This window comes from Mauremys mutica, chromosome 1 (genome assembly GCF_020497125.1).
Source record: "Mauremys mutica isolate MM-2020 ecotype Southern chromosome 1, ASM2049712v1, whole genome shotgun sequence".
Classification (NCBI taxonomy): Eukaryota; Metazoa; Chordata; order Testudines; family Geoemydidae; genus Mauremys; species Mauremys mutica.
In genome coordinates, this window is record NC_059072.1 from 146,010,145 (window position 1) to 146,037,688 (window position 27,544).

At 44.2% G+C, this 27,544-nt stretch overlaps 1 protein-coding gene across 1 annotated transcript; it reads right to left on the bottom strand.

Moving 5' to 3' along the window:
• Nucleotides 1-1,831: 1,831 nt before the first annotated feature.
• STYK1 (serine/threonine/tyrosine kinase 1) lies at nt 1,832-14,099 on the bottom strand. The gene is made up of 10 exons (XM_044986894.1): nt 14,044-14,099; nt 13,110-13,219; nt 10,799-10,936; nt 9,322-9,588; nt 8,543-8,724; nt 7,874-7,957; nt 6,261-6,469; nt 5,925-5,965; nt 4,537-4,633; nt 1,832-2,163 (listed from the first exon to the last, which is right to left on the bottom strand). Exons 1-10 carry the CDS (start codon nt 14,097-14,099, stop codon nt 1,959-1,961), a joined length of 1,389 nt encoding a protein of 462 aa, XP_044842829.1. The 3' UTR covers nt 1,832-1,958.
• Between the last annotated feature and the right edge of the window lie 13,445 nt (nt 14,100-27,544).

Consider the following 27,544-nt stretch of genomic DNA (forward strand, 5'->3'; position numbering starts at 1 on the left):
AGATGGTGGGATTGGAGCTTTTACCCTTGAGCAACCCTTTGATACCTCAGCCACCACTCACCAGGGGCGGCAGGTTTGTATAATTTTTGGTGGTGCCCAGAACGGGTCCCAAGTCTTCCCCATCCCACCCCAAGCCTCTGGGAGGGAGTTTGGGTGTGGGAGGGGGTTTGGGTGTCAGCTCTGGGAGGAAGTTTGGGTGTGGGAGGGGTGTTGGTTCTGGGATGAAGTTTGGGTGCTGGGTGCAGGCTCTGGGCTGGGGCAGGGGGTTGGGGTGCAGGAGGAGGTGCAGGGTGTGGGTGCTGAGAGAGAGTTTGGGTGCAGGAGGGGTGCAGGCTCTGGGAGAGCGTTTCAATGCAGGAGGGAGTTTGGGTGCTGGGTGCGGCCTCTCGGCTGGGACAGGTGGTTGGGGTGCAGGAAGGGTGTGGAAGGGGGTTTGGGTGCTGGGTGTGGGCTCTGGGAGGGGGGTTGGGTGCTGGGCAAAGGCTCTGGGCTGGGGCAGAGCATTGGGGTGCAGGAGCAGGTGCAGGTCTGGGCCAGGGATTAGGAGTTTGGGATGCAGCAGGAAGGCTGCCATGGGGCTGGGGTGGGGGGGGAGAGAGGCTGACTCCCCCCAGCCCTCTCCCCACTGGCAGCAGTGAGCTCCGGGGGTGGGAGCGCCTCTCCTGTCCCCCCCCCACCGGCATGACACTCACCGAAGCCCCCTGAGGCTGCTGCTCAGAAGGTCCAGCCAGGATAAGCCCCTCCCCCTTCAGAATCAACTCAGAGTCGCCTGCCGGGGTGAGGGAGCTGCCATGCGCCTCCTCCCTCCGCAGGCGCAGCAGCCGCCTTAGCCTGCCCCTGGTGCTGCTCCCTTGTAGCCGGCAGGGGCCGGCAAGGAAGTGCAACATGGAGCTGCAGGGGGAAGCCACCCACTGCCCAGGGCAAGCAGTGTCGCTCTGTGGGAGGCACGGGGGGCAGCAGGTGGGGCCAGGGGACACTGAAAAGAGGTGCGCAGGGGTGGCAGGCAGGGCCAAGGGAGAGACCCAACCCCGAACATTGGTGGAGCTGGGCCCCCCAAGGCCCTGAATTTGCTGGAGCCTGGGCACCATGGGCCCATACAACTCACTGCCCCTGCCACTCGCCACAAAACAAGACACATTCCTGCATCAAGTGGTACATCCTGCATTCCTGTATCAAGCAGCCCGTTAATATAGCTATCTCTGCTGCATCCCTTAACTTTCAGGGTATTTCATTCTATCAGAATACACAGTGTCTACTATTTTGCAGTTGGTTATGGCATAAAGCACCTGAGAGGTCCATCCATGGGGTGGAATGTTGAAAAGCATGGGCCCTCAGTTAATAGAGGAGTTAGAGATGGAAAAAAATTGTTTGGTATCATCTAATCCATCCATGGTGTCCACTTTTTGTAAATCCTTGTAGACAGCTTTCAGTCCCGTCCAAGTAGCTGCCATTGCTGCAGGTCGAAGCCTTCTCTTCATATGTATGACTGGAAAAAGCAGCAACAGTGGGGGGTCATGGGTGACAAGACTTTTTACCACCCCACCCTTCTCCTTATGGTGGTACTGGAATGCTTCCTTGTCACAGACTTCATTCACTCAAAGCTGTACAACTTCATAACTGAACCTTGAGGCCACCTTCATAACCACCTTGAGGTCACTCAGAATGATTGTTTCTGTTTGGTTGGTCCCCTTCAGTGCAGCCAGTCATAACGTAGAGAGGCATTTGAGTGGTGCAGGATATATTTCTCAATTTCAAGGTGGTGAGTTGGGAGTCCCTTCTGGATTCTAGTGTTTATTTCAGAACTTCCCACCCTCTTAACTACATTCTGCATTAAAAAAAATTAGAGGAACCCCTCCCAATGCACACTTCATTCTGAGTTCCAGAGGGATCAGCCCCTTGTATCCCCAAAGAGGGGCAAAGTCAGAGATACAGTCCTTCCCAGTACACAGAGGCATGCTTCAGAGCACAGTGTAGTCCCTGGCGAGACTCCCCAAATCAACGCCAGCCACATCAGCATATAGTTCAGGCACCACCAGCTCAGGCACCTGGAGCACCACTTGGTCATTGCTGCTCTTGGCTGCTGTTTGCAGGCGCTTGATCAGCTCTGCGGGTGGCGGCCGGTCCGTTGCACTCCACCGCCAACAGGACTTCATGATACCATACCTGTAAGACAGAGGAGTGGTAAGAAGCCAGGAATGAGGCACAAGGACAAATTTATGCTACAAAGTAATCCCCAACCCTCACTGAAAACTCTGGAGACCACACCTCGATGTCACCTACATACACAGCTAGCATAAGGGACCTTTGAAATCTGCACACATGCTAGTATTAGAATTCACCTATGAAAATGGAATGGGGGAGGAGGGGTCATGTTCGTTAAGTCATACCACTGCCTTCCTTATTGAGAGAGCTACCAGGACTCCTTGTTGAATATCCAGGAGCTCTTTTGTCCAGGACTGATGTCAACACAGGAGGTACTGTTCCACTAGGATAACTCATTCATTTAAGGGAGAATTCCTTTATTTCCAGGGGGAATGAACAAGTTATCATCAAGGACACTCCTGTACCATTTGGAAGACCTGATCACTGCTTTGACATTTCCTCTCATTTCTGAGAGTCAAGAAAACCAGGTTCAAATTGGGATAGACCCAGATGGAACAACAGCACAGCAGGACAGATGGGGGATCAAAGTGGCAAGAAGAAACTTCAAGAAAAGGAAAGAGACTTTTGGGCAGTCAAAGTTTCATACAATGGAGTCCTGAAGAGATTAAAGAGGGTCTGTTAGAGCACATCTTGTTGATCCTCCCATATCGCCCTAGCCAATAAATGATTGCTGCCTAGTCTATTCTCCAGGCTTTTTTTGAGTCTTAGTTTTAAGTGTCCCAAGTGACTGGCCTCCTCTATTTCCTTCCTTCCTAGTCTCATAGGGTGTGATTTTTAAAGGTATTTAGGCACCTAACTCCCATTTAAATCTATGAGAGTTAGGCACCTACATCTCTTTTTTTAAAAAATCTGTTCCATAGTCCCTTGCTGTTATTTAATGTTCCCCGATATCCAGCCTCAACTTTCCCTTTACTCACTTTCATCCAGTTTAGCCCTTGCAATACTCTCTTTTACCAATACCAAAGTAAATAACTTAGCTCCCTTATTATTTACATCCTACAAATATTCTTGTCCATTCTATCCCCCTCAGATATAAGAACATAAGATGGGCAAAACCAGGTCAGACCAATGGTCCATTTTCAATGGCCAATGCCAGATGCTTCAAATGGAGTGAACAGAACAAGGCAATTATCAAGTGATCCATCTCCTGTTGCTCAGTCCCAGCTTCTAGCAGTCAGAGGTTTAGGGGTTGCATCTCTGACCATCTTGGCTAATACCCATTGATGGATCTATCCTCCATGAACTTACCTAATTTTTTTTTTAACCCAGTCATACTTTTGGCCTTCACAACATCCCCTGGCAATGAGTTCTATACAGTTTGACTGTGCATTGTGTGAAGAAGTAGTTCACTATGTTTGTTTTAAACCTGCTGCCTATTAATTTCCTTGGGTGACCCCTGGTTTTTGTGTTATGTGAAGGGGTAAATAACACTTCCTTATTCACTTTCTCCACACCATTCACAATTGTATAGACCTCTATCATATCCCCCCCTTAGTCGTCTCTTTTCCAAGATGAACAGTCCCAGTCTTTTTAATCTTTTCTCATATGGAAGCTGTTCTATACCCCTAAGCATTTCGGTTGCCTTTCTTTGTACTCTTTCCAGTTCTAATATATCTTTTCTGAGAAGGGGCAACTAGAACTGCACACAAAATTGAAGGTGTGGCCATACCAAGTATTTATATAGTGGAATTATGATATTTTCTGTTTTATATATCCCTTTCCAAATAGTTCCTAATCTCTCTAGTCAAATCTTTCCTTCACTTCCTTTAATCATTTTCAGAATTCCTCACTAGTCTATCAACATCTTTCTGGTAGTGAAGTGTTCAGATATAGACTGAGATTGAAAAAAAGAAGAAAACCCTCAGCAAGTAGTAGCAAGGACAGTGTGTGATCTTTGAGGGAAAGTGTAAATACTGTAAAACAGTGGTGTGCAAACTGTGGGGGGGACAGTGCCCCTCTGGGGAATGGGGTGCAAGAGGTTCCCTGAGAGGAGCACAAAGAAACTGGGATCCCATGGGTCCCGCTGGACCTGCTGCCATAATAGCAGGAGCAGGGAACAGAATGGGTGTTGCAAGATGGAATTAATAAAATAGTCCTCCCATGCCACAAACAACATGAATGCCCTGGCCAACAGACGCCACTCTCCAGCACCAAGCTCTAAAGACAGCACCATCGCCAGCAACAGCGCAGGAGTAAGGGATTACTTCAGATTACAAGTAATGGGGGAAGACAAATTCCATGAATGGTAAGAGGGGCATGACTCAAAAAATTTGCTAACTGCGGCTGTAAGAGCTTCTCCATGCAGCTCTGAGCTGGGAGCAGAGTATGAGCCCCACCACTCAGATCAGGTTAGAAGAAGAGGAAGCCCCTTACATAGCTGGCTGGCAGGTGGAGGGCCTCTTCATGATCTTCCATCTCTGAAGGTGTTGTAGGATATCAGAAGGTGGCACCTCAGGAAATGGTGGAGCCCCTGGAAGAAAAAAATGAACAACAAAAGTTAAAACTATCAGGGGAAATGATTTCCAGGTTCCAGCTCCTACGTGAGGCCTCTACTCTTTCCTGGCACAAATAAACCAGTGAGGTTGTGATGCCAACTTTCCTTTCGTCTCAGAGCAATGCTGAGTGATGAGTCATAAAAGGTTAACACCGGTGGCTGGACAGTGTAGTGTCACAGAGCAAAAGTAACATCTGTAGCTAGATTAGGGTGGCCATTTGTCCAGATTTTTCCAGGATGAATGATTCCTTTAACGTCGCTGTTCCAGATGAAATGGTTTGGATGCCCCAGTTTTTTGCAACTCAGAAGTGACAGCCCTAAGCTACAATGTGGAATTGTGCAGCATAAAGAGGACAGATAGAGTGTGGGGAAAGGAAGGTGAGGAATAAGGGTGACACACTGTGGCCACACACATGAATTGCAGTCTTTTAATCCCTTACATTCTTTATTCTTTTTTGGTCTTTCCTATCTCTCTCTTCTTCACGTTTGTCAGGCCAGAAAAAGAGAGGCACATTTTTAGACAGGCATAAGTTGCATCCTTATTTGGGGAATATGAAGATAACTGCTGGAGAAGCCCCTCTAAAAATGTGCTTAATGTCAGAAATGGAATCTGTAGGGATGAGATAGCACAGAGTTTAAAGAATGGGATATGGAACCTTTAATTTCTAGGGCAATGTTTGCAGACTAACTAGGGGGACTGGATGACTCAGGAAGAGTGTGGAATAGGGTACAGAGCCTTTCTTTTTTACGTTATCTGACACTAGGTAAGTAAATGCAGAAAGATATTCTCATCTGAAGGCTGTTCTGTTGTCTCTGTAAAATAGGTTGTAGAGGTCTCAGTCCAGTTCCTAGCAAACTGCCAGTTCCTAGCAAAGAGAGGTGATCACATGACGTAAAAGACACCATGGCCATTTCCCACACACTCTTGATTCTGATGTTGCATGCAGCAGCAGAAGAATGTAGCCCATCTTTTTTCAGTAGCCATACTGCCAATGTAATTGAGGCCCTTAAGTCAAAATTTTCAACCTTGGGTGCCTAAGGTTAGGCACCTGAATCCATATTTATGCTCCTAAATAAGTGTCCTGATTTACTGAGGTAAATCCCATTGACAGGAAATCCAAAAGGAGTAGTGGATGATCTAAACCTTTTTAAAAAATCAAGCTGTTTATTTAAATGCCTAACTGTATGCATTCAGGTTTGAGACTCTTAGCCTTAGCTGTCCCTTGACACTCCCTCCTTTCCCTAGGATTTTATTTTTTCTCCTTACCTAATGTGATCATCTCATAGAGTAAGATTCCAAAGGACCATCTGCAAGAAAACACAATGTCATTTCACTGGCAGCTCTTATTCCCACCTTTAGCCTGAAAGCAATTGAAAAAAGCAAGGTAGCCATTTAAACATATGATAACAATGAGTGTGAGCTGGGGAAGTGAGCAAAGGGAGGAAGGGGTGAGCCGCCAGGTGGAGCTCTATGCTGGAAGCAAGGGTGAGCCCTACAATGGAGTTTTGATCTGGGGATCAGAACAAAGTGTTGTGTGAGGAACTGAAAGTGATAGATAAGGTTTGAAATCCAAATATAGTTTCACCCCAGAACAAACCATACATGTCTGACTTGATGCTGGGAGGTTTCATTAATAGCCGCTCTGGTGCCTGCCACTTGAGTGGCACAATCTGTGCGACACAGCTGGTGCCATAGGTGTGGGTTTCATAGGCCAGGCCCAGCCCACAGAGCTTGGCAGTGAAGTCAGACTGGATCAGGACATTTCTGGCTGCCACATCCCCATGGAACAGCTTCTTCTGCTGGAGAAACTCCTGGCAAGTTGGAAAAAGGGGAAGAGTCAGTCTTTTTTCTTTTTAACTGACTGAAAAAGTCAATTAATTTATGCCCTTTTCCCCCACCAATGGTTCATGCACCACAGTGACCTGAGTCCCTGGCAGCCAAACATGTGGTGAGTGTACCTGGCACACCTACATAATACCACAAAGAGCTTTTACCAGAGGTATATTCTCATTGGTTAGACCAAGAAGTTCCAATACAATGCAAAGACCTATGATGCTTCCCTCAGCCCTTTGGCCTTTCACGCAAAATTCCTAAGGAAACTCACTTCAGCTACCACCACTGAAAGCAGCCACCTATAGTGAATATCCACCAGCAGGAGCAACACCTAATCCACCGAGGGGGGGGTGGGAAAATCCACCAATAGAGGTCCTTGCTCCTACTGAAGGGAAAATCCACCAGTCAGGTGATACCCACTCCTACTGGATGGGAAAATCTGCCAAAGAGGACATTCTATTCCTAAAAGAGTGAAAATCACTAATCGAGAGACCTTTCTCTTCTACTGAGAGGGAACATCTGCTTTAACTAGTGAGAAGTGGGAGAGTGAATCCAACCAGTGAGGGAATCCAGTCCTGCTGAAAGGGAAAATCCAACAGTGGGGGAACCCATTGCCTCCTATCTTTTCCTTGTTACTCTTGTGTTTGCTTCCCCCTTTCTTTGCTATAACATTTTCATTCATGAAACAGAAGGGCATTTTGGGTTTTTCTAATAATATTCTGTTCAGCATTATTATTGTATTTTTCTAGCTGGGTTAAATATTTCTATTCCAGTATTTTCTAAAGGCCTCAACTAAGATCAGGCCCCATTGTGCAAGGCACTGTACAAACACATAGTAAGAGAAACTCCTGCCCCCAAAAAGCTTACAGTCTAAATAGAAAATTATTATTATCCCCATTTTACAGACAGGTGACTGAGACACACAGAGCTTAAGTGACTTGCCTAAATTTGTGACAAAGCTGGCCATTAAACATTGATGTTTTGAGTTTTTGTCCAGTGCCTTAACCACAATACCATCCTTCCTTTATTTTTATCTCTTCTGTTTCTTAAGCGCTTCCATTTTTAAACTACAGTTTTTCTAATTAAATGTCAGCTTGTGCTACTATGGCAGGTAAACAATACAGATTCTTGAATGGAATTAATTCCTGGCCTGTTTCAAGGATTAATAGAAACAGGCAGTAACAGTGTCTTATCAAATCTAGCAGGAACTAAAACCATTTTTGCTTCCTATTTAAATCTAGTAAACGTAATTTTTAGTGGATTCTAAATTTGAAAGAATAGCCTTCCCCAGGTTGGACTCCGATGTTAGAGTGGGTTTCCGTCTCTTTCTTTGTCTTTCCTATCATGATAAATGAATCAAGATGTAGCTACATCAGACTTACCAAGGCAGCTGCAACCTGCTGCCCAACTTTATATACCTGCCTCTCTGTGAGGTCATACGGGATACCATCCATGGTCATTACGTCCTAGAGAAAGAGAAGCAGAAAGCACATCAAACAAATGCCACAGTAGAGCAAAAGAGAGGGAATGCTGCTTCTTTCTCTTGAGATTCTGGTTTCAGCAAATGGCACCATCTAACCCTTCCATCCTCCTACAGGCATCACTCTCCTTACGCCCCCCATGGCAAATTGGCATTATTGGCCCTGCTTGAGATAATTATTCTTTATAAACATTTATAATGCTCAGGTATTGCATCAAACACAAACATGGAAGAGGTAAAAAGGTGAATGGTTAGACAATTGAAGGGTAGGTGATGCGTAGGAGGAGTGGATGGCTGGTAGGGTAGGTGAGTGATGTAGTGGGCATAGCTTGTGGGTAAGTGGCAAGGAAGGGGAAACGTGACATGAGGGGAATGACTAGGTGGAAATATACATACATAAAGCAAGAGTTGTATTGTGAATGGATGGATGATTAGAGAAGTCTATGGATGAATGGATTAAAAGAATTACACATGATAAAGATATCTTTTTAAATAGATGTATGTAAGAGACATGGACAGAGGTGGAGGATAGACATGATAACTGGTCTGGCATTCACTTCCTCAGACTCACCCTGCGGCAGGTCCACAAGAAGTTCAGGAGGTCCCCATGGGACACATCCTCCAGGATCATATAAAGGGGCAGCTGGACTACACAACATCCTATCAGTTCAACCATGTTATCATGATGACCAAGGGACTGATGGAACTTAATCCTTCCCAGGAAATCCTTCACCTCACTGGGTCCAGCAGTGTCTGAAAGTACCAGAGAAAAAGACAGTATCACCACAGGGAGGCAAAGAAGAGCAAAGATCCTATTCAATAGTCTCAACACAGAATCAAAGAATGATAGGACTGGATGGGACCTCAAGAGGTCATCTAGTCCAGTCCCCTGCACTCATGGCAGGACTAAGCATTATTTAGACCATGCAATACAACCTCCTTTAACATGCATATATACTGCTTGTGACTAAACCCTGCTAAGGCCAAAGTTTAACCACGACTAGCTGACATGATGATGAACACTAGTTGTGCTTGTCTACAGTGAATGCAAAATCATGGTCAGCATCTTGTCATCTCACACCTTTTCAGGCACGTTCAAATATGATCAAATTCTGTAGAGACGTTAAAGCCATAGAGAGAGATTGAGAGGTACACAGAGAGAGCGGAATCACTGGCGGGATGCAAACAGGAAAGCAGGGTAGCTCACAGCAGAGAAAGGGGCAGCCCCTTGTACAACTGCTAAGAAAGAAAACAGACTCAGAGCTAGAGAATGGGGAATTTCTAGTGGATTCACACTAGTGGGTAACAGAGAAGTGTATACAAATGGAGCACTCCTGCCACCTGTGTTACCCTGTAAGGCTTTCAGGATGACTGTCTTAGTCTTCCCAGGGTTCCCAGTCTCAAATTCCGCTCTGTAGATTCCCCCAAAACTGCCATTGTGTATCAGCTCCAAGGACCCTGGTATGAGTCTGTCTTGTGGTATTTCCAGCTCCTTCAGAGTCAAGGCTGCAGATCTTAGTAGACTCTCCACAGTTGTCTCACTCAGCTGGATATAGGTGTTCTCTGACTCACTGTGTTCCTTCTGGTTCTTGTCCTTTGCTGGCAATGGGGCAACAGCTGTTGCAAAGATGAAAGCCAAATGAGATATAATTGTTTGGGGGATGAATTTTTCCCTTTTACATTTTGCCACTGGCCATGAACTGTTCCCTTTGGTTCATGCTCTATTATGATTTTCGGAATCATGGATGGGGAAGCGTTATTTGGTCTCAGGTAGACCAGCCCATAAGGAGACAGAGGACTTTGCTTCCCCAGGACTCCCACACAACCCGGCTGAGAGGCAGGAGAAACTGAGACCTGAAATCTATGGTATATGTAACTATGAAATCCTTGTTTTCTGGGTACTGCATTTTTACATGTCTAAGAACCCTGCCTGTATGTAGATACAGCAGCCATTTTGTTCTCAGAATTGCTGTAGATTGTTACAGAGAACAGACACACAGTGTCCTTAGAGACTTTACTTTCATTCTTTCTTAATTCCCTTAATATGTACCAATTAATAAGTACCATTTCATTTTAGACTGGAAGTACTTGTTCTGCTCTTTGTGCATGGATACAAAACAAGCTCAAATCTGGGTTTCTTGATTTAGCCACTTTGCAATGCACCCCAACTCTATAGTGTTGCCAGCCACAACTGAGTGGACTCCTGGGAATTGGACACTATAACTGGGAATCAAATCTGTGATACCCACACAGCATATGCCAGCCAATCCAGCCTCATAGTGCTCCTAGCCATAGGACACCATGACTAGAAACTGAACCTGGATCCACTGCAGTGCAGAGTATTAACCTCCAGATGGCACTGTGGCCAGCCTACACTGGCCCTGAAGGAAGTGAGAGACTGCAGCTTGAAACCATGTCCCCTGCATGACAGGTCTCAAGTGATTTTACCACTATGCCATCTAGGGTGACCAAATGTCCTGATTTTATAGGGACAGTACTGATTTTTGGGTCTTTTTTCTTATAGAGGCTCCTATTACCCCCCATTCTCTGTCCTGATTTTTCACATTTGCTGTCTGGTCACCCTAATGCCATCTAACTCTACTCAGAGCAGGGTGAGATGACACAATGGTCTTCTCTATGCCACAACCTCCACCATTGCTACCACTGGTGGAGCTGTACCAGTGGTGAACTAGAGGTCCCAATTTTCCTAATTTAGACAAGGCCATTGAGTGCCAAGTTCATCCTCTTCAGTTCTCCTAGTCTCTGACAGCCCTGGGGGTGGGAATGAGAGACTTGCCATTGAACCCATCTCTCTCCCCTTTGTTACCTTGGCTTCTGGGCAGTTGCTGTTGCTTCGACCTCCAGCTTCGATAGCGGAGCCAAAGGATCACACCTAACAGGATGACAAAGACACCCACTAGAAGGACAGGGATGATGATCACTTCAGTCTGGTACTCACGCACAACTGTCAATGGAAAGAGAAAACGGGGAACAAGGAGTAGTCGTTATTGCTCAGTGAAATCACAGTGTGTACAACACTCCCACACTGAACAGAGTCTGTACAACACCATAACAATAGTCCATTCTAGTAATTTTCAACATGAAGGAGCTATCTATCCATTCTGTGCTCATTGCATTAATATCTAAGCACCTTATCAACTGCTAGCCTGATTTCCAGAGGGGCTGACTATTTAAGACTCCCACTGAAGTCAAAGGGAATTCTTCACCTCTGTATATCAGGCCACTTCTTTAGGTGCCTTGTGGTGGATGGGATCTCCTGGAGCAGGACCGCCCAGAGGGGGTGGCAAGTGGGGCAATTTGCCCCAGGCCCCCATGAGAATATAGTATTCTACAGTATTGCAACTTTTTTTTATGGAAGGGACCCCCGAAATTGCTTTGCCCCAGGTCCCCTGAATCCTCTGGGCAGCCCTGTCCTGGAGTCCCCCCATCCAGACCACAGTTTGGGTTGCTTCCTTCTTCTGGCACTCACAGATTCCTACCCCTGCTTGGGGTATACAAGAGTCTCTCTCAAAAAATAACAACACACACATCTTACCCCGTCTCCAGGGGCAGGGAAGACCAAAATAAAAAAAAAAGAGAGAAATACAAGGCGTTCAATCTCATGGGCAAACCTTGGTCCCAGTTTATCTATAGGCATTTTATTGTCATGATCAGGAGTAGAGTCCTTCCCTAGACCCTCCCTCCAGCTTTTTTGGTAAACATTCACTCTGTATCTGGTTCAGGCAATCCCAGGATCAATGACTCCTCCCTCTTCACTAATCTATCCCTGTAATCAGCTGTCTCTGAGGCATAATAATCTTCCCCAATTACCAATCCTTGGACTGGGGTTCGCTTCTTAAGCTTCACCCCTCCAGGCACAGCAAGTCTTGCAGATGTGTGGACGAACCCAGAAGAGTTTATTATCTTCTTCCTCAATAGGGTGAGTGCATGCCCCCCGCCCCCACTGCCACATACTTGTATATGAAGACTGAAAGTATTAGCCAGTACATTTAGGGATCACTCACCAATGAAATACAGCTGGCTCTGGGGTGGAGCCTGGCAGCCATTCTATGTCAACAATGCTGCACAACTGTGTAATTGAAGTGAAATGAATAATTTCTCCCATTAAAACACTGGAGTGGGGGATATTAGGGCGGAAGAGTAAATTAACTGGTTTGGAATTTGGCCAGAATGCTGTGGTTAACATCCTTACTCTCTTGGGTCACAATACTCTGGGATGCTGCCATTCTCATATAAAGTGATAAGTACCTTCAACTCCCAATGAAATTAATTGGGGCTGATGGAGCTTGGCACCTACCAATATCGGTCCCTTGAAAAGTACCATGGGATCTTTAAAGACCACATGTGGTCAAGACCTCATCTATATGTCTCAACCAAAAGGTGATTTCCCCTAACCTCCTGCAGGGGCATTGATTTCAGTAGTGATTCAGAAGGAAGAGACTCTCCTAATGAGTCACAAACAGCATTTCTTGCAGCATCTGAGTTTCCCTTGATGGTCTGCCTATCTCAGGTATTTCTAAGGTATCCATCACCATTTTTTCTAGGCACTGTTCTAGCTAACTCTCCCATCAAATGCTGTCCAAGCCTAACCCTGCTTAAACCAGAACAGATAAGGCTGCCAAGCCTGCAGCTGCAGGGCATCCCAGTGAGAATGCTTCTATGTTGTTTATTGCTTATATTCTAGTGCTACTATGGTCAGTGCAACACTGATGTGGGCTGACTCAGAGCTCTGTGATGATAATAATTTGACCCCCAAGTGGAATTAGTATACCTCCCTTTGAACCCTGGTGTTACATTGCTCCTCCTGTTTAACAGGAAATCTTCATCCATCATTCCCCTATCCTTTCCACCCAGCCATATATGCCACTTCTGGAAACATATTCTTTGTTCTCCACCCTGAGTGACAAAGCCAATACACTCAGATGGAAAGGCAAAACAGATGGGGGCAGGTGTGAAGAAGAGATCATGCATTGGGACTTACTGCAGGGGAGGCCCAATCAAATCACTTTCTGGAGGTGAGGGTGGCTCACAGTTGACTGAGCAGGTCCTGCTGCTCAGCTTATGAGACCTGGACACACAAAAGTAAAAGGCAAGGAGACAGTTTCCTTGAATCTTACCACATAACTTGTCACTGCTGTTGCATTCCAGTAGCATGCGTCTGAGTCTCCGTATGTCCCCTGCCATGATCAGCTCAGTGTGAGCATGTCCTTCACCGCTGGAATTTCCACTGCACAGATATGAAGCATTACCATAAATACAGTGGCAGGACGAGATGGTTGCTGGGAAAGTGTGTGAGAAGCTATGCTGTTCAACGTCTTTGTCACTGGTTCTAATCTAGCCTCAGATTAGTGGGAGGAAGCAAATCAGAGACTTGGAGAGCTATGGACACCTAGGGGTTAATGGTCTAATATGGCATAGTCAGAATCAATTTCTGGTGATGGTATCTCAGTACTGGAGCAGAGGCTAGGTTTGTTCTTACTAAGCCTAGGTTTGTTCTACAGTACCATGTGGGAGAGTCAGGTACCTCTCATTCCTCAGGCAGGCACATGTGCACAAGTTAAGAGACATTAGTTTACTTATAAGTAAATTATCTGTGTAAATCACATTTCAGATGCTGGAATAACTCAGTCTTTTATCTCTAGGCCTATAAAACATCAGGCACATATGCATAAGACACCACATCACACCATTCTACCTGGTATTCCTGACCAGAGTGCTTGCACTATGTTACTGCATCATGAACATATACTAATAAACAGCAGCTTTCTCATTAAGGTTTCCAATAGTGATTCCATATTACAGACATAATCAGATCTGTAAGGAGACTTCATACATAAGATTCATTACACCTGTAATTCTCTCTAACGTTCATTACACCTGACATTCCACGCAACATGCAAATATGCACCTTTACACCTGTAATTCCGCATACTCCCTAGGAGAGACCCTTTACACCTGTAATTATGTACAGTGCCCCTTCATCTGTTGAAATCTCTGTAACTACCAGTTGTGCACCCTTGCATACATAGGACTAGATTCACCAATACACACCAGTTGCTTTGTGCTACTCTGGCATTGCAAAGCAGCTGTATATCCTCTTTAACCATCCTATTAATATAGATTTACAGCAGTTTTGCATTACTTGAGATGTGTAAAGCAGCCAGAAGGTACTGGTGAGTCTGGTCCATAATGCTGTGTAGTATCTAGGTGTGGCCATTACAGCTGCACATCAATACAACATGCAGGAGTACAGTTTCATACCAATAATTCTGTTCATCATAGTTGTTTGGCTGTACTTCTCTCACTTTTGAAAGACCATTTTACAAATATTTGAACTATCAAATAACATATGACAGTGTACCTATAACTTCACAATATCATCTGTGCAACAGCGGCATTTTCTGCTGTACAACTCTGTTTTTTCTACTATACATATTTCACATTCTATCTGTCTTTAAATTGTCTCACCTGAACTCCAATGACAGGGTGATAGTATATACATTTGTGAAATACAGGCAGGTGACTATTTACCATGTCAGTAATTCTTACTTAGTGACAAACTTGCATCAGCTCCAATGCCAATATTAGTAAACATTTCCAGGTATGTGTCAACTTATTGGTAAAACTATAAAACATACAGGTATATGTGTCATTTGGCATAGGATGTTATGAGCCTTGCAAGATAACATAGCTGTAATTCCTACAGATAGAGTGGGGTGAAAAATGAAAAATGTTTCTATTGTAAATAATGGGTTCTTTTGATTATTTATTGATTGAGACATCAATTGGTCAAGCTCAAATTTAGTTTACTAATCAAAGACTACAGAAACAACAAGGAGTCTGGTGGTGCCTTAAAGACTAACAGATTTATTTGGGCATAAGCTTTTGTGGGTAAAAAAACACTTCTTCAGATGCATGGAGTGAAAATTACAGATACAGGCATAAATATACTGGCACATGAAGAGGAGTTACCTCACAAGTGGAGAACCAGTGATGACAAGGCCAATTCAGTCTTTAAGGTGCCACCGAACTCCTCGTTGTTTTTGTGGGGACTAACACGGCTACCCCTCTGATACTAACCAAAGATTAGAAAGTTAAGATCAAACAGCACAAACAGAAAAGGTTAATTTATTAATCCTGGAATATCAGGCCTGCCTACCCACACTGGTGTGCATTACAGCAGTTTCAATGGACTTTTATAGACAGGATATTTATCCCACATTACAATTTGTGGCAAGTGACATGACTGCAGGGGCAGCTGCAGGCATCAGCACGCCAAGCGCATGCTTGGGGCGGCAAGCCACTGGGGGCACTCTGCCGGTCACCACGACGGCAGCAGGCAGGCTGCCTTCGGTGGCTTGCCTGTGGAGGGTCCGCTGGTCCCGCGGCTTCGGCGGACCTCCCGCAGGCAAGCCGCCGAAGGCAGCCTGCCTGCCGTGCTTGGGGCGGCAAAATGCCTAGAGCCGCCCCTGCATGACTGGTACCATTGAATCATTGACAAAGGTCAATCTTGTTGCCAATGGCTTATATATTACATTTGCTCTAAATTTCCAGCATAACAAAGCACCACAACAGTGTAACCTTTTAACTGCAGAGTTTAGCGTAGGTTTAAAACAAGAGTTTTAACCAATTAAACATTTAGGTAACCTTTATAACTAATATTCCCTATGCACCTGTGAGACATGCTATGTTTCCCATATACGCCTTTCTTCTGTTTCAGTTATAATCAGAGTTAAACACAAACGTGTTTTTTTGCAAAGCACAGCTCATCATAATGTATAAAAAATGTTAACAGCAGGAAAAAAAATAGATTATAACCTTAAGATATATTTTCTGGACTATAAGCAATATAAAAGCTGCTTGCTAATAACTCTTAATTGTCTGTCTTAACCTGACTTTGCAAAGCTTCCTGGGGAATTTTGCTTGACACTTCTTTAGCATAGTCATGAGAAATGCTTAGGTTTAATTCTAATTTAAGTTCAATTTGACCATATTCACATCACATCTATTCTTATTTGCTTACTGCAAATATTTGTGCCAGCATTTGTTTGCACCACTATTAAGGGGAAACTCATGACCATGCAAATGTTTTTATAGGAATATATGTGTTTTCCTGCATACTCCTGGGAGAATGCATATGTGCATTGGAAAGACTCCTGTTGCCATCCTAAATTTTCTTTCTTTATTTATTTCTTTCTTCCAGATTGAAGGTACAAGGAGGGAGGGAGAGAGAGAGAGCGAGAGAATGACTGTAGTGAATTAGAAAATGGAGACCAGTAATTTGATCAGTGCTCTTGGAGCAGGCCACAACTCAGCAGTGGGATAGTATTCATGAAAGCCTTGATCACAGCCCTGACACTGATGCAATTTTAATCAAATAAGAAAGACAAAAATGTGTGCCCACCCCCTCCCTTTGCAGCTAGACCTAGTCACTCACACATGAGGCCAGAGTCTCAACTGCTGCAAACTGACATAGTTCCAATGGAGTTGCACTGATTTACGCCAGCTGAGGATCTGGCCCATTATATCTAAATTGTTTGAGAGAGTTACTGTGGTGAATGGTGGCAGCTGAGAGAAAAGTGAGTAAATTCTTTCACTATACTTGTATTGGACCAGTGGGACATTGTTCACAATACTCCTGCCCAGAAGCTTGGCCCTGAGAACCAACTAAGACATTTTATACAGACCATTACACAGCTGGTAGGGTCTTGATCCCGCAAGTCCTTGCATGATTTAGAGCAGACTGTGCAAGGCTGCTGCATTTCAACACAATTGTTAGTGTTGTGCTGTTTCCTTACAGACGCAAATAAGTTTTATAGCCTTTGGTGGTACAGAAAACACTCAACTGAGCTGACTTTAGGATACAATTACAGGTCGGTGTTTGACATGTGCATAGGAAAAAAGATGGGAAGAAACAAAGTGGGATAAAGCTAGGGCCTTCAATGTGCTGGATGATCACGATGGTCCCTTCTGGCCTCAAGTCTATGAGTCTATAAGCAGCAGTTTGGGAATTCCCAGCTAGAGCTGTATTTCATTTTTTAATTCTCTTCCTGCTCAGTGCAACAGCAGATTCACCTGTTTTCAGGGAGTGGCTCCGAAGTGAGCAAATCATTGAAACCAGAGTCAACCAGAAGGAGGATTGTTACTGAAAAGTCAATAAGATCAACCCAAACCTTTCAGCCCTACCTTGTAAGCAAGCAAACTAAGTAAACCCACCTCAGGTATAATACACGCACACTGTCATGAACAAATACAGGGACACAGTCACTAATAGGTACAATCTTAGGCACTTGCATTCCCAGTTACACACAAGCACTCACACAAATAAATACACGCATTTGGTCCCCCATTCAGACACACATGCAGATCCACACAAAAAAATGCACATTCACACTTACACACATATGCATACCCAGAGACATGTGTGTGCGCACAGACTTGTATCTACACACAGATTTGCTTGTATGGTCACCTTATTTGCACTGTTGCTCTTTTTGGTGGAACTGCACTGCTGTTAGCAATGGAAAGAATTTTTTTCAGTCAAAGTCTAGTTTAGACAAGCCCATTCACACAACAGTCCCTCCAGCAAAATTGAACCAAGTGAGGGCAAAATCCAGGACACCATTCCACTTAAAACAAAATTATAATAATCTTCTGAAATACTTTTCAGTGTTATTTTCAATGTAAAGCACAAATTGATTCTAGTAGCACTTGGCACTTTACATGGGCCACTCTTCTGATCTGCAATATAGCAAATCTTGTGTGCTAGGATCCCAGCTTTGAAGCACTGCATGAATATTAACTGATTGATCCCAAAGCCCCCTGTTTGGTGGATAAGTATTATTATCCCCCTTTTACAGCCATGGGAACAGAGAAGGTTATATGGAATTTAACAGTTCCCAATTCCCAGTTCCATTCTAAATACATTCTTTGCTAATTAATTGTGTAACAAGCATGAAACTGTATCCAGAGGCATGAAGTGTTCAACTTACATGGTGTTTAAAAAGAGTTTAAGCAAATGAACCCCTGAGGGGACTGGCTGGCTTAGCACATTTGCTACCAGGCTATAGAGACTTGCACTTTTCAGTAGCCAAAGTGAACCCAGCTCAGCTCAGTTCAGTATTGACTGAAAGTTGTTATCATCAGATAGTTTTTGGGTGGTTTGTATGAAATGTGTTGGTAAATCTCAGTTCAGTTCCTCTTATTTCAGGTGTTCACATCACAAATACATGGTTACAACACAAACTAATTGGCTTCCTGCTGACTGTCTCAGCAGAGACCAAACATGAAACAGGCTCTTAAGACTAACCTACCTTCTGCCTTAAAAATGGTCCCTCCAAGGTCAGGGTTAAGGCACATTAGTGGAGGCAGAGTGAGGAACCTTGCATTGCCACTGCCTATGCCATATCTCTTCTGTGAATAAATACAGCACTTCAGTCTCCAGGGTTGCCACCTTGCAGCAGCACCATGTTCTCACAAATGTTTCAAAAAACAAATTAAATAAAAGACACCTTCTCTCTAATAACAATACAGAGGTATTTCTTGAACTACAATATTATTCCAGACAGTATGTGTAGACATACAAATATGAATCTATATAGAGATTTACAATTATGTAACAGAAAGAAAGTCAGAACTAGAGTGATAGCCCATAAAAACACTCTTAATTCCATGGAAACTCCCTGATTCTCTGGGTACCGGTGCTACTTACTAGCCCTTTCCTCAAAAGCAGAGACTAGAATGAATTCAAATCTCCTGTTGCTTGCTCAGTAAGAAAGATGACTGCTGACACTTATGAAAAGTAGCTCTGAGGCCCTTGAGTTGAACGCAGCAAGGCAGCAAAGGATATTCTGGCAATATCTGAGAACAGTGATAGATAAAAACCAACAAGTGAAGGGGTTTTTTCAATAATCTATTTTATTATATGCAAACAAGCATTCAACATCAAATCCATGTAGCAAATTTACACAAGCATTGGTAACAGAGCTAATATTTTACAGTTCATACAGTGCATCTCGCTGAGCTTTTTCCCATCAGTGTAGGAACTCCACCTCCTGGAGGGGCGGTAGCAATGTTGACGGAAGAAGCCAGGATTTCAGCTGGGATAACTGCAGCACTTAGGGGTAGGTATTTACCACACTCCTGAATGACGTAGTTATACTGACATAAGTTGGTGATGTAGACCAAGTCTGCGATTCCACTCTACCTTGTTTCTGTTATATGAAGAGATATAATGCCCTGGGTACAGATATAAGGGATTTGGAGAATAAGGGGCAGTCCCATTTGTAATATTGCTCTGTGATTAAGTGTTGCACTGGCATCTAGTCCAGTTCCAGGTAAATTGTTGGGTCAGCTCTTCTAACATCTCTTCTTGAATCTTTTTATACACAATGAAAACTTCACTTTGGAGCTGTCTGTCCTCCATTCTCATTTCCATCTCCTTTCAGAAGTAGTCTTGCTTCAGTTCCTTGCCCTCCTGCCTGGGCCTGTCCTGTCTGTCAGAGGTGGTTCTTGTTTTCTTCTCTTCAACGTTTGGTCTGAGTCTCTATTCATGTGTCTGTGCATATCCATGAATAGGTCTTCACTCTTTTTCATATTCCTAGACATGAGGTTTCTTATCTATTCCATCACTGTGAATCCCATCCAGTTGCCCTCACACCTGCTCTGGGCAGCCATAACCCGATAGTAGACAGTGTAATAAAAAATAAGAAATGATAGTTAATAACCAGAGCAACAGCCCATTCTTCCCTCAGAAAGCAAGTAATAAAATAAAAGTGACACTTCAGTTTCAAATTTCAGTGCCTTCTGGGGTGCAATGAGGAAAGGAGCAATGGTCTCAAGTTGCAGTGGGGGAGGTCTAGGTTGGATATTAGGAAAAGCTCTTTCACTAGGAGGGTGGTGAAGCACTGGAATGGGTTACCTAGGGAGGTGGTGGAATCTCCATCCTTAGAGGTTTTTAAGGCCTGGCTTGACAAACCTGTGGCTGGGATGATTTAGTTGGGATTGGTCCTGCTTTGAGCAGGGGGTTAGACTAGATGACTTCCTGAGGTTTCTTCCAAACCTGATATTCTATGATTCTATGATTCTTACAAAGCACTTTCTCATTGAACTAGCAATGGTAAGAATATAAAATTAGAATTCATACCTAATACCCCTAATAATAAATGAATTGGTGGTGTAGCTTATTGTGAAAATAGGAGCAAAACAATTGTTAGGGAGGGAAGAGGAGTTGTGGAGGTCAGTGTAAATAGATGTTTAAAAGGTTACATTTTGGAAGTAAACAGAGATCTCAGAAAAGCCGCATTGAGGGTCCAAGAAAAAGAAAAAATAGAAGTTTTCAAGAGAAAAGAGGGGAAATGCTGCTAGGCTCGCACCAGAGATATTTGTACAGATGATGCTGGAGAAAAAAGTCTGTGAATGACGAGGCTGTTGGAGGTTCTGTGATGATACAAGGAAATATACATTGCCCCTAAATTTCACAGCCAGGCTTGATCATTTACTTTATGAACAATTTTCAAATAGTAAGGTCTAGTTATGCCATCCAGATGGTCTTTCATTATTAGACAATCACACAGACCTCTTGAAAGCTGATGGGTGTGCTAAGCACTTTTTCTTCAGGCTAAATGGAAGGAACAATTAAGCACCTTTTATGCAGTGACAACAATAAAAGCCATCATCCAAGAGACTGGGCCACATGGAAAGGCCTGAGCAACAGCTAACCCAAGGAGAATTAGGCAGCAGTGTGAGAAAAATACCCTCCTGAGGACATAAGTTACACCGACATAAGCGCCAGTATGTACAGCGCTATTTTGTAGAAGAGCTTCTCCCGCCGACATAGCTACAGCCATTCATTGGGAGAGGTTTAATTATGGTGACAAAAGATCTCTCTCCTGTCAGCATAGAGCAGCTACACAAAAGATCTTACAGCAGCGCAGTTGCATTGATACAGCTGGGCTGTTGTAAGCTCTCTAGTGTAGACATAGCCTAAGAGGGTTTCTGTTGTGGCTGGTTGCAAACACAGGGACTGTTTGGCAAGAAACTGTCTGAGAGTCAGGAAGCCCACAAAGCCAGAGAAGCAGTCATGAGCATAGCCCTGAAAAGGAGCCGAGAAACAGAGCTCCTTGGGCACAGAACACATCGGACAGGCAGGCTTGGAAACTCTGAGCAAGGAAACTGCTGACTGTTGTTTGTTTCTGTAGTGTTCAGAAAAACATGAGTTTATGTACACAGTTTGCAAATAAACAGGATTGCACCAAAAATACATCTGATGTGTAGCATCTGAAATGTTTGCTGACAGAAAAAACCCAGCAAGGCCCCACATACTGGCTAACTGTTCAGGTAAAAAGGGGCAACAGACTGAAATTAATGACAAGGAAAACTTACTTTTTACTAAAGGAAACATTCATAATAACTTTTCCCCCAGCCCTTAAGCCTGCCAAGCTGGCCCCCATCAGAACATATTTAATCAAAAGCTACATACCTGGTATATGGGGCTCCTTGTCTGCTGATTCCTCCTTTTCCTTCAGAACACCCCAGCTATCATTTCTACTGCCTGTCTGGATCCTGGGACTTCCCAGAGAGACCCTGAAAACCTGGCAACGTCCCTCTGTACACTCAGGCTTGATCTATACTAGCAACTTATGACGGTATAAAATCCACACCACTGAGAGACATGGCTATACCAACCTAACTCCAGGTGTAGACAGCACTAACTTGATGGGAGGGCTTTTCCCATGAACATAGCTACTGCCTCTCAGGAAGGAGGATTACCTACTCTGACAGGGTAAATAAAGTCTTCACTGAAGCACTACAATGGCGCAAGTGCATCGGTGCAGCCACACCACTGCAGCATTTTAAATGTAGACTAGACCATAGAACAAGACCTATTGTCCTCTTCATCCCTCACCTGTCATTGCAAGTTGCTTCCATTCTATTATGCAGCTCCTCAAGCTACACTGACGGGTGAGTTCTGAGGATTCAGTCCAGCTCTCTACCCTGAACCCAGATATATAAGATGTAAAGCTAATGTAAATTAGATCAGAATCAGGTCCATAGGTATGTATCACACATACATAACACAGAACGTATATACAATATGTACAGCATCTCTCTACATTAGTATCAGAGGGGTAGCCATGTTAGTCTGGATCTGTAAAAAGTGACAAAGAGTCCTGTGGCACCTTATAGACTAACAGAAGTAACCCAGTAACCCACCTTATAGACTAACAGAAGACTCTACATTAGAGTTTTCAACTCCCTTGTTTCTGATGGACAGACCTTAATTTTGTGCAAAAATCTTCCTTTTCAACCCAAAAGTCCTCTAGAAGCCATTTAACTTAGATAGAACTGAGATGCATGTCCCCTACACAGCTCCTTTCTTCCCTCCCTCTCCCCCAACCCCACTGCCCCAACATCAGCATTACCACTGGCATTTACAAAGACAGGTACTCTCAGCACAAACAGCTGAATAGCTAAAGAGCCACAGCATAGACTGGATGACACACGAGTAAAATTTCGTTCAAAGATTTAAATATACATCATCTATTATCTTCCAGCAGTGTTTTCTCTTGCCTACCTGAGTTAAACCCCTTCTACTGATACTGTAGCCTTTTCCTGAAGCTCCAATCTGCTGCTTCTTTCCTAGGCATCTCACAACAGTGCTGACGGCTATGTTGTGTGTTTCCCAGGACTAGTTCCTTCCTGGTGATTTTCGTACCCTGGACCTGCCCCACTTCCCTTCTTTGCTCCTCAAAGTCTTCTCAGCTGTCTCCCAAGGGAGATCATGTGATTGTATTTCTAACACTCTGGCTGACTGGTACACACACACTGGTAAAACGGGTCTGCCTGGCTCTTCCACATACAAATACCCCCTGCAGCTTTGACAGCAAAGGCCAGAGAGAGTCCTGGGGCGGGGACCTCAGAACATAGTGAGCAAGAAAGAGAAAAAAAGGCAGACACAAACACAGATCAACAGAGGCACAGAGAAAGAATGAAAAAGAGAAACTGGGGAACAAGAAAACACCAAAAGTCACACACTTTTGTCATATTTTTCAGAAAGAATTGGTGCACAGAATAAAGAATCTGTACCAAAAAAATCCCTAAAGCTAAAGGCTCCAGACACCAGGGAACCTTTCTCAGACAGAACAGATCCTGAAGGACAAAATGCAGAGATTTTTCCAAATATTCATTCTACTTTTTTTTCTCCCTTTGTGGGTGAATTAGTGACTCAGAGAGGGAGACAAAGACTGATAGCATTGGGTAGGCTGGCCATACAGACAGAGGCAGTGCAAGCTTTCTTCACATATAAACCTGCCACTTCACCTCAGTCCTACCCTGCAGCCCCTCTGCTATTGCAGTCCTCACACACAGCTCTGTCAATGCTCCTCAGAGCTGACCTACCACAGCCCTTCATCTCAATACAGCTATTTCAGTTCTTCACAAACCTCTGCCAATGCATCTCATTTCCGATTCCTGACTAGCAGCACCGCCTGCTATTCAAGTCCTATGTCATACACCCAGCTCAGTCAGTGCACCGCAATCCTGATCTGCAGCACACACTGCTATTCGAGTTCCAGAAGTCACCTCAGCTGCCACTGTAAAACCTTCCATTAGAGTTTCATGTTACTGCTATCAAGTTATGCGAATGGGTACAGGGTTATTTGCTCAGCTATTTAATAAAAGTGGGTGGCAGTTATATTACAACAGGAAATTACATATCACCTGCTGTTGAGACACAGAGTCCATTTCCCAGGCAATAACGTGCTGCAGGTGGCTTTGGAGAGAGACGCATGCTGATATGATCACAGTCAACCACCTGGAGCAGAATAAATCATTTCCCTATTAACACTTTGTTGTGCTTATGATTTTCTTTTGGGTAGATTTTAGTGGTGGTAAAAGATGATGGTTTGACAATGCGGGAGAATGAGGTCATTGATTTATCCACAGAAGAGAAATAGCACAGATGGTGGCGGTGCTCCCTGCACCTCCCTCAACCATTGTGCCTTGCCCTTCACTGTACAGCCTGCCTGTCTGAAGTAGGAAAGAGAGTTGTTGGTTCTCTGGTCCATCATTGCTTGGTCTTTCTAATGAGACTGGCAGGAAGGGCAAATTTAGTGTCAGTGAAAGTGTTTTTTTGTGATGACTTTTGCTCACTGGGAATGAGTGAGGCCTTATCTGCCTTGAAGATTTGCCCCAGTTACAGACATTGATATACCGTCATCAGTGCAAAGTCCAGGCACTATTTCTTATTAACATTGGTGCAAGGGCAGATGAGTTCAATCTGAGGGGTGTCTCTTCTGTGAAAACAGCAGGAACTCCATTGTACACTCTGTTCCCTATTGAAAGATGGTAGAAAGAGCAGATGAATCATAAGGGTCTATTCTCTATTTAATCAGGGTGCAAGGTCTGTGAGGTGACACCTATGGTTACATTCCTCATGGAGACCCTGGGGAACATGTTCAAATTTCCTGTTTCTATTAATAGACAACCTGCTTCCCTTCTTCCAGTCTCTGACTCTAGGCAGAATGGTGAGAGAGATAAGGAGTTCATATTCTAAGCCTGCTTTTGAGCAGCTACTTTGGTTGTTATTGATTTCCCCTTTTAAATCTATTTCCTGTGCTCTTCCAGTCAGACTGGTTGAAGGAGGTATTTACAGAGTTCAGAGTTCAGATCTCAGGACATGGTCCCCCTCCCTGTTCCACTCTCCTGCCCCTCTTCCTGTTTGGTTCAAGGGACAGGAATCAGTCGCTTTCAGATTTTCTCTTGTGAAAAACAAATATTTCTGCTCGGAGAAAACTCTCTCTCTCTCTCTCTCTCTCTCTCTCTCTTTTTCACATCATAAAGAAAACGCAGCATTGTTTAAATACTTTTTTTTAAGTAGATATTTTTAGCTCTGGTGAAAGGAAGTGGATTGACAGCCCTGCTAACTCAAGTTGTGTGTTGATCTTAGAACAGCAACAGCACAAGCAGTGACAGTGCAAACTACACAGACATACACCAATATGCTTTGGAGGTGAAAGGGTAATTGAGTCACTCTGGTCATTTCAGTCCTGGGCCTCTCTGATCAAACTGCCAACAAGAATGCCAGTTTTGATAGCCCAGTTCCTAATGGCTAACTGCCCACATTACAAATACCAACAAACAACAACCACTCTTATCCCCAAATTATTTTAAAAAGTCATGAACAACCATTAGATAGTAACAATTTAAAGTATGTAGCAGCATGGAATTGGAATGGAACCAATGCACTGGAAATGAAATGTCTATATCCTATTCCTAAGTCCTAGTGAGGTATTCATTTTCCTTGCAACCAGCCTGGAACCAGTAATTTAGAGGTGACAGATTACCTGGCCCCACTTCCACAGCCCAGTTTGAGGCTTGATTAAAAGAAGTGCCCTACATTTAAAAGGCTCTATAGCTGATTCATTGATCACCCTGAGCCTCCACAACATGGGACCAGATGGAAGGCGATATCCTAAAGGTGAAAGGTTCCTCACCCATTCTATGATCTCCATAAGTCAGCTGTTCCTTTGTGAATTGAATCAGAATTAGAACAGATTACCTCAAAGTGAAAGACTCAATCTCTCACTCCCATAATTCCCCTGAGCCATTGTCCTCCTTCATGCAATCTACTTATGTTCACAGCAAACCTTCATCAGGGTTGAAGTTGGTGGTTTAACAATTAGATTTTTCTTGAAAACTTTGCTGTTGCCATTGTCTCCACTTCACCCTCTCATCTTTTACTGATTAGAAATCTCTAAAGAGAGGGAGCAGAATTACCTGGAGGATAAAGAAAAGATTATAAAGTTTTTCCTTATACAAATTTAAAAATGGAAAGACCTATTATGTATCTTGTTCATTCTACCTATCTCAAGAAGATCGTTCAGTATATTCTCCTGTGCTCTGTCCAGTTTTGGTTTAAATGAATCATAAGAATATTAAAATGGCCATACTGGGTCAGACTAATGGACTGGTGCCAAACACTTCAGGCAAAGCAGGGCAGTTATCTAGTGATCCTACCCTGTTGTTAAATTAGTTTAACTGACTAAAAGATAGGAAACAAGGACATGCACAAGTCCATGGGGCCGAATGCAATGCATCCAAGGATGCTGCGGAACAGTGGAAGTTGGCTGATGTGAGTGCAGAGACATTGGCCATTATCTTTGAAAACTCGTGGCCATCAGGAGAGGTCACGGACAACTGGAAAAAGGAAAATATAGTGCCCGTCTTTTAAAAAGGGAAGAAGAATTCGGGAAACTACAGACCTCAGTTACTGGAAAAATCATGCAGCAGGTCCTCAAGGAATCCATTTTGAAGCACTTGGAGGAGAGGAAGGTGATCAGGAACAGTCAACATGGATTCACCAAGGGCAAGTCATGCCTGACCAACCTGATTGCCTTCTATGATGAGATAACTGGCTCTGTGGATATGGGGAATGCAGTGGGCATGATATACCAGGGGTGGCTCTGGTGCCACATGCGGCTCTTCAGAAGTGAATATGTGGCTCCTTGTATAAGCACCAACTCTGGGGCTGGAGCTACAGGTGCCAACTTTCCAATGTGCCAGGGGGTGGGGGTGCTCACTGCACAACCCCTGGCTCTGCCACAGGCCCTGACCCCACTCCACCCCTTCTGCCCCTTCCCCTGAGCCTGCCATGCCTTCATTCCTCCCCCTGCCCACTCCCCATAGCCTCCTGCATGCCATAAAACAGCTGATCGGGAGGTGCAGGGAGGGAGGGGGAGGCACTGATCAGAAGGGCTGCTGGTGGGCGGGAGGTGCTGGGAGCAGGGCAGAGGGGCTGATACGGGAGGCTGTTGATGTATTACTGTGGCTCTTTGGAAATGTACATTGGTAGATTCTGTCTCCTTCTCAGGCTCAGGTTGGCCACCCCTGTGATATACCTTGACTTTAGCAAAGCTTTTGATCCGGTTTCCGACAGTATTCTTGCCAGCAAGTTAAAGAAGTATGGATTGGATGAATGGACTATACGGTGGATAGAAAGTTGGCTAGGCAGTTGGGCTCAAGGGGTAGTGATCAATGGCTCCATGTCTAGTTGGCAGCCGGTATCAAGCAAAGTGCCACAGGGGTTGGTCCTGCATCCAGTTTTGTTCAACACCTTCATTGATGATCTGGATAATGGGATGGATTGCACCCTCAGCAATTTCATGGATAACACTACACTGGGAGGAGAGGTAGATACACTGGAGGATAGGGATGGGGTCCAGAGTGACCTAGACAAATTGGAGGATTGAGCCAAAAGAAATCAGATGGGTTCAATAAGGACAAGTGCAGAGTCCTGAACTTAGGATGGAAGAATCCCATGCACTGCTACAGGCTGGGGACCAGCTGGCTAAGTGGCAGTTCTGCAGAAAATGACCTGGGGATTACAGTGGATGAGAACCTGGATATGAGTCAACAGTGTGCCCTTGTTGCCAAGAAGGCTAATAGCATATTGGACTGCATTAGTAGGAGCATTGCCAGCAGATCGAGGGAAGTGATTATTCACCTCTGTTCGGCACTGGTTAGGTCACATCTGGAGTATTATGTCCAATTT